Below are 13,695 nucleotides of genomic sequence, written 5' to 3' on the forward strand. Positions count from 1 at the left end.
GCTCTCTTCTGACTCTGCCATCTCCCACCGATTGTCTCAGCAAACAAATCCTGTCCAAGCTATAGCTGCTTCTGAATTGCAGCAAATTTTGGGAAAACCTATCCAGATCTCCTTCCCAAACTGAATTTCTTCCACTACCTTACTTCCAGTCATGTTGAAAATGACGCAATGAGACGTTTATGGGATTTGCATTAATTAAATTAATTCTTCTGTTAGCCGTTGATTAATTAAAATCTGATTGAGACTTTGACCAGTAGTTTGCACTTGACTCTAAAAATTAGAACAATTTTTTGGGTTTCAGTGTGTTAGTTTACATGAGATCAGCAAAGAAAACATTCTTTGTATCAAAAGCTGCTGCTTGTTATTCCAGCCATGCTTTGCCTTCTCAGGCGAGACAATAATTATTTGCCATCTCACCAGTGCTTAAGCTGAAAGGAAGGTAAGGAATGGGAGTATTTGCACTGAAACTGCCCAATCTGTACATCTCTATGATGCATTTTCCCCCAGTCACCATATTTTGAATATATCCAAGGATGTATTCTCTAATCCAGATTGTAATAAAATAGTATGTTTTCTGTGCTTTTAATCATGATTTATTCAATGGGAGGAATGCTGAGGATTAAATCCTCTTTCTCCTGCTTTTTGGGAAATTCTTTCTAACTGTATTGTCTGCCAGAGCAGCACAAAGGACACTGAGGTTCTGGCAGAACGGAGTAATTTTTTAAAGTTCAGTGAAAATGTGACAGATGAAACAGCAGCAATAATAATACAGAATGTTCTGTCAATGGAAATTTATATTTAAAACTCATACAGAGGAACATTTTTCTATATCAATACAAAAATAAAACATGTCAATCAATGCCAAGTGATATACTGTGTTATTTCATAATTTCCAGTTGCAAGGAGCTTGTTCTTCAGGAGCTGCATTGATAACACAGCAAATAAAGGAACTTCTATCACTTTTGGCATTTCATGAAACAATAATTTTATCAGCTGGAGGGAAGACAAGTCTACCATGCTTGCACTGAATTTTAATTTGCTTTAAAGTGCAGTGATTTCTATGTTTTAAAGTTAGTGGATCTTATTTTGTACTGAGATAGGTTTCAGTGGGGATTTGTTTAAAATGACAGTTAAAACAAAGGCACACAAAACCTCCACCATAAAGGATTTATAATAGTAATAAAGCTTTACATTCTTGAAGATCCCATATGTAAGCTGATCAAATGCTGTAGTTGGAGATTGGCAGGCACTTCTGGAGATCATCTAAACCAACCTGCTTCAAGCAGGGCCAGCTGAGATTGGGTTGGGTTATTCCCCACCTGGAATTCTCTGTACAATTCTGGTGCCCCCAGCCTAAAAAGGACATAAAACTGAGCAGAGCTAGGCAGAGGAGAAGCATCACCCCCTTCCCCTGCCAGCATGACTCTTCCACATGCAGCCCAGGATACCCTTGGCCTTCCTTGTCCAAAGCTCCCCAATTATATTACTGTAAACTTGATGCAGTTCATTGGACTGTCAGTGAGTTAAAGAAATTATTGGGAAAAACTGATTAAATGGCTGAGCTGTGCTGATGGAGTTCCATCAGCTGTGATAAATCAGAAGATAGTCCCACTGTGATGGGTAGCTCAGTGAAAGTATCTGTGTGACACAAGCCAAACAGCAGGCCAAAAGCAGCCTTGTATTAGGTTCTATTAAGAATAATAATAAACCCCATCAATTTTAAAAATAATTTGGCCTCTACAATGAATGAGCTAGAAATAATTTTGTAAAATTAAAAGCAGATTTAGAAAAATCAGTAGTTTATTTAAACATCTGAAACACTTGCAAGTCTGAGGATATGGAAAAGGTTCGTGGAGAGAGAACGTGCATGACAGGTAATGTAATGAATGTGTGAAACCAGACTATTCAGAGAGCCAAAATTACCATAGTCGGCTTGCCTGCAGTTCCTAGAAGGCACTGAGGAAAAAGGAGAGGTACTGGTAAGTGCCTAGAATGTGAAAGAATGGAAAATAACAATAATGGGGATTTACCAGTGGCACTTTAAATAGGATGAAGAGAGGAGAGCGCTGCTTTGCTTGTCCCAGGTACTTCAGTAGAGATGACCATGTGTTGGGAGCCATCATGTACACTGTGGGCATTTCAGAATTACTGGATCATTAAGGTTGGAAAAGACCTGCAAGATAATCAAGTCCAGCCTTTGACTGAATCCCACCATATCACTAAGCCATATCACAAAGTGCCACATCTATTTGTTGTTTGAACGCTTCCAGGGATGGTGACTCCACCACTGCCTTGGGCAGCCTGTTCCAGTGCCTGACCACTCTGTCAGCGAAGAAATTTTCCCTAATATCCAACCTGAACCTCCCCTGGCTCAACTTCAGGCAATTTCCCTTTATCCTGATGCATGTTGCTTGGAAGAAGAGACTGACCCTGATGGATACCACAGGGAGATTAATAAATTAACACGGAAATACGCACACAGTTCATTTTCTGCTGTGTTGGGATGTCTGTGTTAATACACAAACCTGCCGGCGGAGCTGTGACTTTGGCACCGTGTCCCTGGTTTGCTGATGCACTGATCCATGCTGGGGATATTCTGTAATTAGGCTGAGATCGATTCAGCTCCCTCTGGCATGAGAGCAGAGCTGTGGGGTGGCCAAGGGGCTGCCCCATCCCCCCTGCCAGGGATGCTCTGTGTTGCCTCCAGCACCAGGGCAGTTACACTCTGAGTAAAGATTTTTACAAAACCCATGGGGATACTTGGACAAAGTAGACTTTTTCCTGGTGGCTTCATGTGGTAGCTACCATTATGGTGCCCTAATAGAAAGCACCATGTTCGAGTTAAAAAAAGTCCCTCCCAGACATTTTTAAAGTTTCAAATACGGAATAGGGAGGAGGAATAAAATTACAGGTCAACTGTAATGCGGTTTGCAGGTATGATGCTTTCTGTGGTCTCCTTCAGATGCCACAGAGAAGGGGATACAAAGCCACACAATTACATGGGGATGCTCACACAGAATAAAAGAAATCTCACTTAATCAAATTCCGGGTGGGGAATGAACCTCTGCTGTTCCTTCCTTGGGACCAGGCTCATTGTACAGTGAGTGAAGTGCTGCCTGCTGAGCCCAGCTTCAGCCAGCAGCAGCAGTGCAGGAGAACTTGCTGTGCTCTGCACTGTCCCCTGAGGCAGGGAGATGTGGGGTCACCTCCCTCTGCAGAACCCTAAAGATGACCTCAAGGGAGGATGACATGCTGAAACTCCCATTTTTTAATGCTTACTTTGTGCCCGCCCTGTGAGTGGGTGCCTGTTCTGTCACGCAAGGAAACTGTTGAAATTGCCTGTTTTTCTAAAAAAAAAAAAAAGAAGCTCTGAAGTCCAGTGTAAGGGTGATAAAGTTGGTGTGTTTGGTACACAAGAAGCCACCTGCACCTTGACCCTGCATAGCAGTTTTGTCCCCTGCAGATGCTCCAGGATGTGTGTTCAGCAGGGAGAAGCTTTTTTCCAGAGGGGCTTCTATATCCAGTAGCCTGCAGTTAAAACAATATCAAATTGAATTCAAGACTGATTTTGGATTTTTAATAAATCTGTCTCCCTGCACAGGATCAGATGGATAAACTCCTTCAGGTTCCTTGCACACAGTTATTTGGGTCTTACCAAAAATCACTTTTAAAACAGTATCTTCTTTGTGCTGCTTTATTTTCCATATTATTGAGGGTTTATTTAAACTCTATCTGGTGAGGAAAGCATGCTTGGGCAGGGAAGGGCCATCTGGTATCTAGATAAAGGATCTCTGTTGTTTTTCTGGAATGGAGGAAGCATTTATAGAGCAAAATAAAAACTGCAGCCCCACAAGGATTCTGAGCAGATGGAAATAGCCCAGAGGTCTTTGTAGGATTTCCTGGATATGGTGATTGTAACTGTAAGTAAAGGTGAGATCACACTGTGTGTTTCACGCCCCAGAGCTCTCCACTTCAACAGAGGCATCAAATTTACCTTTTTGTCACAGTTTTTGCTTATTTGTGCTTTTTTCTTTCAAGCTTTCAGTTCAGTGCTAACAAAACAATCAAAACTCCTGATCAAGTATGGAATCAGGCTTTTGATAAATACCGCTCTTTATGTTTCCTGTGGCTCCTACTGAACATGGAGGCTGGGATCTCTGGAGCGTGAAGGAGAAAACGAGCCCAGTGTCTGCCACAGGTGGGGGCTGACCTCGCTTATGTTGTCATTTCAAACTGCAAAGCACTTTGAAACCTCACCAGACAGCGCAAATCCTCAGGTGTGAGCCATAGGAAGGCTTTCCCCCTCGCAGTGCCCGTGGTGAGTGATGTGTTCCTGCTTCCCCGTTTTGTTTTCCAGAGCTCAGCAGTGACGCAGCGCATCAGCCCCTGCTCCACCCTGACGAGCAGCACGGCCTCGCCACCGGCCAGCAGCCCCTGCTCCACCCTGCCCCCCGTCAGCGCCAGCGTCACGGCCAAGGACTGCACCTACGGGGCCGTCACCAGCCCCACATCCACGCTGGAGAGTAGAGACAGCGGCATCATCGGTGAGTGCCGGGCCATACTCTTCCTCCTCCTCCTCGCTGCTGCTGCTGGCTGAGCCCCAGTGTGCTGGGCTGGTCTGACAAGGTTTGGTTCATAGTCAGAGAATCCCAGGATGGTTTGGGTTGGAAGGGATCTTAAAGACCATCCAGTTCCACCCCCTGCCATGGGCAGGGACACCTTCCACTATCCCAGGTGAAGTCAGGTCCAGCCTGGCCTTGGACACTTCCAGGGATGGGGCAGCCACAGCTTCTCTGGATGCCCTCTGCTGGGTCCTCCCCACCCTCACAGGGAACAGTCCCTTCCCAGTATCCCATCTAACCCTGCCCTCTGGCAGTGGGAAGACATTCCCCCTTGTCTTGTCGCTCCAGGCCCTTGTCCCAAGTCCCTCCCCAGCTCTCTTGGAGCCCCTTTAGGAAGAGGAAGGGGCTCTAAGGTCTCCCTGGAGCCTTCTGTTCTCCAGTCTGAAAAACCCCTGCTCTCCCAGCCTCGCTCCAGAGCAGAGGGATTCCAGGCATGTCATCAACTCAGTGACCTGCTCTGGACTCACCCCGACTGTTTCATGCCCCCTGGGGACCCCAGAGCTGGATGCAGTGCTCTATTTAGATAATATTATTTATCTGTGTTTGCTAATTAGGGGAGTGGTTTTGCAGTATTCAGGTTTATACTGCAGTGACCAAGGTGATCTGTACCCCTCCATCTTCCATTCCTCATAGGTAAAACTACACAGTAGTTGGTGAAAATTGGGATGTATGAGGTTGATAACTTCGCATCAATTAATCTACTTTTGGAAATGGTTTAAATGGTGCAAGAGGAAGCCTTGGGCAGCTAAATTATCACAAATTTCAGTGAATTTCTGTAGGTGCTGTAGCAGGTTTTTCATTTGAGTGATCTGTGGGATGCAGGTGTAAAGAATCTACAGAAAATATACACAGATTAATTTTGTTCAGTAACTGTACAGGCAAAATGGGAAAACATTAATGTTTGCATGATATCAAACAGGATGATTGTCACTTGGGTGTCTTTGCCACATGTTCTAGGCTGAGTATTTCCCCAGCTTAAGATTTTATTTTGCTATCAATTTATCTAGTGTTAAAAAAAAAAAAAAAAGGCAGGTTGATAATTTAGGGAGGTTAGTTGAAGTAGTGGTTAACATTTTGCTTGGCTGATCAGGGAATCTGGGCTTAGTTCAGCTCCTGGATGCCGCAGCAGCCCTTGCAACACTTTTGCCTGCGTGATCTTAAAATGCAAATGGGTGAGCTATTCTGAGCTGTGTGCCCAAAGTAGGTTAATGAATCCTGGGCAAAGTCACTGCAGGATCCCACCCCCTCACTTCCCTGCTCACCATATCCCACCATCAGAGCTGCACCTTCTCCCACATCCAACCCCAAAGCTGGGCTGGGCTGGAGGGTCACAGTGAGTACAAGTGAGTGATCCCAGCTGGGTCCTGCCTCTGCCCAAGCTGTCAGTCGGTTCTAAGAGCTGAGAAAAGGTTGAAAGGATTAAAAAAAATAAAAGTTACAAGGTCCAGATCTTCAAATTCGGATATTCTTTATTTGTAAAAGCAAGGCAATGGGGAATGGGGGAGAAGGTGAGACAAGAGCAGAGGTAGGAGCAAGTCAGCCCTTTCTCCTGGATGCCATGGAATCCCTTCCATATAAAACAGAATGGCTGGTGACAATCCTGACCTGACTGTAAACTCTGACTAGCTTCCAGGATTTTTTTGGCTCTCGCTATGTAAAAGCAGCCAACTGTTAATGTTCAAAAATCTGCTACTGAAAAGAAAACTGGTCAAAGAATCATGTGCTGCTCTGAGGGAACTTTGCACGTCACAGCCGCTCCAGTGTGAGCTTGGAAGCTTTGCTGCTGGAATGCAGCAGAATCCAGGAAAAGCTCCACCAGTCTTAGTAATCCTTTGAAATAACCAGCAAACTTTTCTAGCCAGTATGCAAAGCTTATCCAAGTGATGTTCAAGCAGCACTTTATATCATTAGCAGCAATCTCCTAAGGAATGGCTGTTTGCCTTGTGGCATCTTCCTGTAGAAGTGTGTTCATGCACCCCAAGTTGAAATGGGGCCACACTTTTTCCCTGTGATGATCTCTGTTCCCTGCTGAAGTGTCGGGTTCATCCTGTGCAGGGACACGGGTATGAGGGGAAAGCAGAATAAAAGGAAAAGCAGTGAGCAGCAGAAATGCTCTGGCCCCGCTGCTGTGGGGAAGTACACAGGTCTGGTACTGTATGGACGAGATGTCTTCACTTAGATTTTGTGGATTTATTTGATGGAAAATAAGATATAAAAGAGTTCTATTCCTCCTGGGAATCCCTGGCCTGTAGCTTCTTCCAGTTACTCTTTTTTTGCTATTTTTTTCCTTTTATTCCTAAGCTTTTATCAAGATGCTGCTTTCTACAGATGTATGTGCTTCTGGGTTAAAAATAGGTTTGTTAATAAATTTGTCTAAGTGCCTGCTAAGCAAAATAGATGCTGCTAAGCAGAATAGATGCTGCTGACAATGAAACAAGATAGATTTGTTTCCAACTTCATCTGCTTTGAGAAGGGAACAAAACCCAAAAGGCACATCAAGATAAATTTAACTCAGGTTAAATATTTTTGTGATCTTACAGTTAAAGCATTTGAATTCTGGCATTCTCATCAGTATTATGAAATGTTCTGTTAATAATGAATAACATTTCTGAGAATTGCAGATCTTTTTTTGAATCTCAGCGGCTTCTAGTTGGGCTCATTCCCCAAAGTGAGTTGATGTTTTGGTAAAGATCATTAAGGCTGCTTCCTCTGCATTAGAGTTGGGACCTTTTTAACAGATGTCTTTCATGTTTACAATAGTGGAGTGTGCTTTACAACATTAATTACCTTGTTTCTGCAAGTAATAAACTGCAGTTTCTAAACAGAGGCTTTGCTGAGCTGTTCTGTCTCACAGTATTTCCAGGGAGCTGGGCCCCAGGAGGTGGGAGGGTCTTGCACTCTTGCAGTACTGTTTTACCCAGACCTTGCATTTCTAGCCTGAGTAGCAGCCAGGATAGAGCCCTGCAGGGCAATCATCCCATTTGTCATCCCATTCTTTATCCCATTTCTCATCCTGCTTGTCAGCTGGTGCAGCAGGGAATTCAGATCTAGCACAGAACCATTTAGGGTCAGGTGATGCTACTGTCAAGGTATTTTTCATTTTGTTTTAAGACCTTTTGCATGCTCACCATGATTTATAACACCCCCAGGCCTGACACAGAAATGGCTTTACCTGTTTAATGTCTGTCTATTTGTGGGATTGTTTATGTGAATTAAGCCAGTGATCTTAATTTTCTTTTTCTCCTATTTGAGGCCACTGTTGATAGAGAAGTTAAACATCCAGCAAGTGGTGTGGATTTTGGCCTCAAGCCTTGAGCAGGACAGACCTCGGGGGTTTTGGGATTGGGTTTTTTTTTTTTTTTGTGTGTGGAGATGCCAAAAACTCACTGCCTGGTGCTGTCCAGCAGAGAATAATGTTCTAAAGGTGCACCAAGGTTGTTGGGGCACAGATCGTGTGTGACCGCACAAGGCCACCGCCTGCCCTTGGGAACGGCTTGGGCTTACACTTTCTGCCTGCCAAATTTTTCTGTTTGGCAGCTGGAGTAGTCTGGGGTGATGTGGCTATATTTAGGTGTATCCTTCTGTGGCTGAGTTTATGGAGGCTTATGTAGATTAGGGTAAAAAATTTATTTCACTCGTTGCCAACTTGTACGTGTTAGCTGGGACATCTCTAATGGAATGAGGCAAGAGGTGCTGAAGTGAAATGAGGTTAATTCAGGCTGGGTTTGTAGCTCGTTGCAGTACAGCATATGAAAGCTCATTGCTTTGCCTCAGTTATTTCTTTAAATCAACAAAATCCCTGTTTCTTACTTGAGGCACTATAAATCTTTGCATATAATTAATGATACAGCTGTTGGTCATTGTCACGTGGGACCTACAAAAACTGCTTCTCCCTACAGCTGGAAGGTGAATGTAAAGGTTGATGTTTTCCAGGCATGGTCTTTGCCTTCAGGAGAATTAGATGGGATGGTAAAAATTCCCTTGTGTGTTTGACTAGAGACACATTCAGTTGAAAACCTCCCAGGGCATAGGCCAGCTTGCAACTAAATGAGAAATAATATTTGTGGCCTGTAAATACACAAAACGGTCTTGAGAAGTGTAGTGCTGTTTGTAGTGCTGAGGTGCTGTCTTGTGGGGGCTGCTGCTGCTTCGGTACAGCTCTGTCATTTCCCCAGAGAAATTGAGATATTTCACCCGTGTTCTTTACAAAAAGTTCTAATCAGAACTTTTCTTTCCAAGCGAAACAAGCCGCGTGGGAAAAGGAAAGTTTGACAGAGGAAGCACAGGAGTAAATCTTGAGTGCTCAAAGCACGGTGGGATTGTGAAGTGACTCCAGCACTTCTGGAGTGTATTCCCTCCTGGCACCACAAGTCCATGTGCCTGCAAAGCTGCTTGAAGATGTGCAGGTGGTGCTGGTGCTGTGAGTGAGTTGGGATCGTGGGGACAGAGATTCAGCAAATCCCAGGAAGAAGCTGCAGAGAGGATTGCGGACAGGCACCGCACTGCCTGCGCACTCATCCAAGGGGCTTTCCACGGGATATCATTTATTATGTGTTTTCCAGCAGTCAGATGATCTGGATGCCCCAAATTCTGTCTGTGCTCACATTAAATAGCGTGAGACTAAGCCAGTGGAGACTGGAGACACAGCTATGCATCTATAAATATACAGATCTATATGCACACATGTCTGTATTTATGTCCCTGTGGTATTACTTCAGTGCTATAGAGAACCCCAGCTGTTTGTGCATGTCAGGTTTCTCTTGTTCTGAGTGTGAACAGACTGTCCCATCCTTCTCCATCCTTGCAGTGTCTTGTTTGCTCCCAGCAGCCGCCAGCACACACTGTGGTCAGCATGATCTGATGGAGCAGGGCACAGGCATGGCAAAGTTCTGATTTTTTTTCACCAGGGTTGTGCTTTTTTGTCTGGATTTAGCAATTGAAGAGCCTCAAGTGTTCTTCTGTAGCCTCTCGTGCCCCGGTGGGTTCCTGCTGTGGCGCCCCCAGCGTGTCCCAGCTGTGCCCTGATGCACTGGGTCTCTTGGAGACTGGGGTTGAAGGATCTGCCTCTCTGCAGATGGCTTAAGGCAAAAATTCCTGCTCTTTGATAGATTTGAGTTCATCAGTTTATCTCTTCGCAGTTTAGAGCACGCTGTCAGTTCAGAGGTTTTTGAGCTCTTGATTAATGAGGAGTCCTTGTGTTTAAAAATCATAGAATTACAGAGTGGTTTGTGCTGGAAGGGACTTTTAAGGACCAGCAAATTCCACTCCCCTTGCACTGTCCCCAGGTACCACATCCACATGGTTTTTGAATGTTTCCAGGGATGGTTACTCCATCACTGGCCTGGACAGCCTGTTCAGGACTTCACCATCCTTTCAATGAAGAAATTTTCCCTAATGTCCAACCTTCACCCTCCTTGGTGAAACTTGAGGCTGTTTCCTCTCATGCTGTCAGAATGGAATGGAATGGAAAAATAGGGAATGGGATAAAATTGAATGGAATGGGATGGAATGGAATGGAATAGAAGAATAGAATAGAATAGAATAGAATAGAATAGAATAGAATAGAATAGAATAGAATAGAATAGAATATTTCAGTGTGAAGGGACCTACAATGATCTCCTGATCCAACTCCCTGACCATTTCAGGGCTGCCCACATCTTTGAACCTTCATTGTATTTATCTGCCAATCTGGCGTTCACAACTTTTCTCCCCTGAATATCACTCCCCATCTTAGTAGTTGCAGGTAACTTAGATTTTCTGAAATGATCTTTCTGAAATATGATTTCTCCAGTTGTCACTGTGAAGGTGTAGTGTCTGAGCAGCTCTGGGGGTCACACTTTGAGAGATGTGCTCAGCGTGTCAGTTCATGTTGTTGACTCACAGCTAACCTGATGCTTTTGCTTTTTAACTGAAGTTAAAATTATTTTGGTTTAAAATAGTTCCTAGAAGAGATTAAATCCATAGAGCCATGACTTCAGCATGTGTAGCAGCACTTAGATCATCCAGTGCTGTTCAGCAGGTAAATTAATCCACAGGGAACAGTCCTAAATATCTGATTCAATGACAAGTTTGCACATAAAATAGCTGTAGTGTAAACCAGAGAAAATTATGTTTAAAATGAACACAAAATGTTGATTAGAAAAAGGGGCAGCAGGACTTAATAACTCTTTTTAATTTTTTGTTGTTTCACTTAGAGAAAACTTATTTTGACACATGTTTTTTTTGTTTTTCCTCAGTTTGATGTGTGGGATGTCAGCCACTGATTTGTTTTTACAAAGACTAATTAGACACATACTGAGATAGGCTTTTAAAATTAACAGATTCTAATGGATCCTAGTGGATCAATGGGGATTTTTTTCTATGAATAGAAGACATGGCACGCCTTGCCCTGCAAACCCAGTCTTTGAAATGGAGTTTTTTTTATAGAAGATAATTTCAAATATATTTCTCAAACAATTGAGGGAGCAAGAGAAGTGTATGAATAGCTGTTTTCTGTTTTTATCTGATTTTCTTACCTTAAATCATAAATATTTTTACCTAGCAGCAAGCCTATGTATAAATGCCAACAAATAAATACCAATTCTTAGCAGTTTCATGTTTTGGTTTTAAATTTCAAAATACATTGTAGGCAACTAAATCTTGGAACATTTGATGAAATGCAAAGATACTGAGCCCACTCCTTAGAGAGAAACCCAGTACTGACCAAGCCATAGAAATAGGGATGAAGTTTGAAGCTCTTGTGGAGTCTGTTAGGATGGATAAAGAAAAGGTTTCTCAGAGAAGCTGTGGCTTCCACTATCCCAGACTGCTTCTGCCCTGTTCCTAGCAGTGTCCAAGGCCAGGTTGGACAACCCTGGGATGGTGGAAGGTGTCCCTGCCCATGGCAGGGGGTGGGACTGGATGGTCTGTAAGGTCTCTTCCAACCCAAACCATTCTGTGATTCTCTAATACACTCAGATAAGCTGGTGTGAGTATTGGGACCTTGTCCCACTTGTGACTATTATGACCTTGAATGAATATACTGGGGACTAAAGATAAGAGAAAAGTCAATAGCCCAGAGGGATTTACAGCCAGGGGGTAACTGTGCTGGAATCCAGAAGAGAAAATACAAATGGGGAGAACATGGGGATGTTCTGGATTAATTGAGTGTTGTCACTTCCCAGTAGGAAGTCAATATAGCAACAATCCTCATGTGTAAAATGAAATAATATGGGGGAAACTGAGTGGATCACAGTTAAAGCTTCATAAAAACTTACTGTCAATCAAATGAGATAAGGGGTTCAGCTTCTGAACCAAACTAATCCATGGGAGCTCGTTGTTCAGGCAGGTCAGTGGAGGCTTCTCAGTGTCAGACCTTGCAAGACCTTGCAAACTTCTGCAAACATTTCCTGGAAAAGGAAAGGTAGAAACTATGATGCCAGTTAAAAGACATAAGGAGCCAGGGTAATGTTTCCTCCTAAATAATTTCTGTTCTTTCTGGAATGGTGTATTTGAATACAATACAGCACAGAATTTTTAATACTCTTTGTAATTACAAATGGCTTTTAACAGTATGAGCCAAAACATTAGAGCCTAAATGTTCTTTTAGAAGTCGTAAGCAGAAACAGTATCATTAAACTAAAATCCATAATCTCTGATTTATGTGGATATGGAAAATATGATGATGAAAATCATCATGCATTTTTGTCTCTTGCATGGCTCAGTTCAGCATTGAGCAGCGTGTGTTCAAGCCATTCTTTCTTTGTTACTCATTTTGTTTATAATTTCTTCCTTCAAGCTACATTGACAAGTTACTCTGAAAATGTGGAACGTACTAAATATGGAGGGGAAAGCAGTAAGGACCTTGGATCTGGAGGAAACCTGAAACAGTGGCAATCCCAGAAATCCAGCATGGACTCCTGCCTGTACCGCGTGGATGAGAACATGTCAGCCTCCACCTACAGCCTCAACAAAATCCCCGAGAGGAACCTGGAGACAGTCCTGTCCCAGTCAGTGCAGTCAATTCCTCTGTACCTTATGCCACGGCCAAATTCAGTAGCAGGTAAGAAATTCATGTTTGTGCCTTTAGGCCAGAGCCAGACACAGCACACAGATGCCACAGCCCTTCTTGTGTTTCCTTATTGAAGAAGAAATCTCCTTCCTGGAGTCATCATGCTTAAGAAAGATAAAAATTGTTTTTTTGTTTGACTTATTGGTTCTAAATGAAAAATTCCTCTGTGGAAAACTGTTTCTGATGGTGTTTAATGGTTATTTCAGCAGTTTATGATACCTGTCTTAGGAAATTGTACAACAGGATTACAGGAGAATATGTTTAAAAAGAAAAAGCCAGATTCTTTACTGCCATTACAATGCAAATGTCTTGGGTTTAAGGTGCCACAACATCATAGCCATTTCTACTATTTCAAAGGATTCATTGCAAGTAAAATAACCTGTCTCATGTTCTCTGAAGAGCTCAAGAGCTCTGGAGTTAAGAGAATGGTGGTTCTTTCTGTCTACAGAAGATCTGCTCTGGGTCGCATCGCTCCTGGTGGACTGTGCCCCAAACATCTCACACCTCACAGCACCTGACATTTGCTGGTGACTGACATTTTTTGTCTTGGCATAAAATCAACATTAATTTCATTTAAATTCATGTTTGTTCTTTGAAACATTTCTAAATTATGCTGTGCCATACCTTATTGATGTCTTTTACCAGCCTGCTGAGCGTTCCCCTGAAGCTGGTAACAGCAGGGCAGAAAAAAGAGATGGGATTAGAAATATTAAAGCTTTGCTGCAAAGCTGCTTGCCTGGAATTACTCCCTGTTCCTTTATTGTCACATATTTTTTTCTTGCTGGGTAACTTCTCTGGGATAAAACATGTTGTCTGTATGTCTGTGTAGACATGTGGAGAAATCCACACTTTGAATTCTGAGTCCTGGCCGATGCTGCTCCAGAAAACCCAGAGACAATTCTGAGAAGTACTCCAATGAGCCTGGGATATTGTCTATTATATCAGCATCCCTTGGTGAACCAGGCTGCATTGCATAACTGGATTAGTTTTCCTTTTTAATCCCACTTTGGCTGGTCACAGACC

At 43.1% G+C, this 13,695-nt stretch overlaps 1 protein-coding gene across 9 annotated transcripts in view; it reads left to right on the forward strand.

The window, feature by feature from the left end:
- Window positions 1-13,695, forward strand: part of TANC2 (tetratricopeptide repeat, ankyrin repeat and coiled-coil containing 2) — a 136,366-nt gene that overhangs the window by 60,458 nt on the left and 62,213 nt on the right. For all 9 annotated transcript variants that reach the window (XM_068211811.1, XM_068211813.1, XM_068211818.1 and 6 more), the window contains 2 exons: window positions 4,358-4,544; window positions 12,400-12,663. In XM_068211811.1, coding sequence (XP_068067912.1) covers window positions 4,358-4,544; window positions 12,400-12,663 — 451 coding nt within the window. The remainder of the gene's footprint in view (window positions 1-4,357; window positions 4,545-12,399; window positions 12,664-13,695) is intronic.

This window comes from Anomalospiza imberbis, chromosome 22 (genome assembly GCF_031753505.1).
Source record: "Anomalospiza imberbis isolate Cuckoo-Finch-1a 21T00152 chromosome 22, ASM3175350v1, whole genome shotgun sequence".
Classification (NCBI taxonomy): Eukaryota; Metazoa; Chordata; class Aves; order Passeriformes; family Viduidae; genus Anomalospiza; species Anomalospiza imberbis.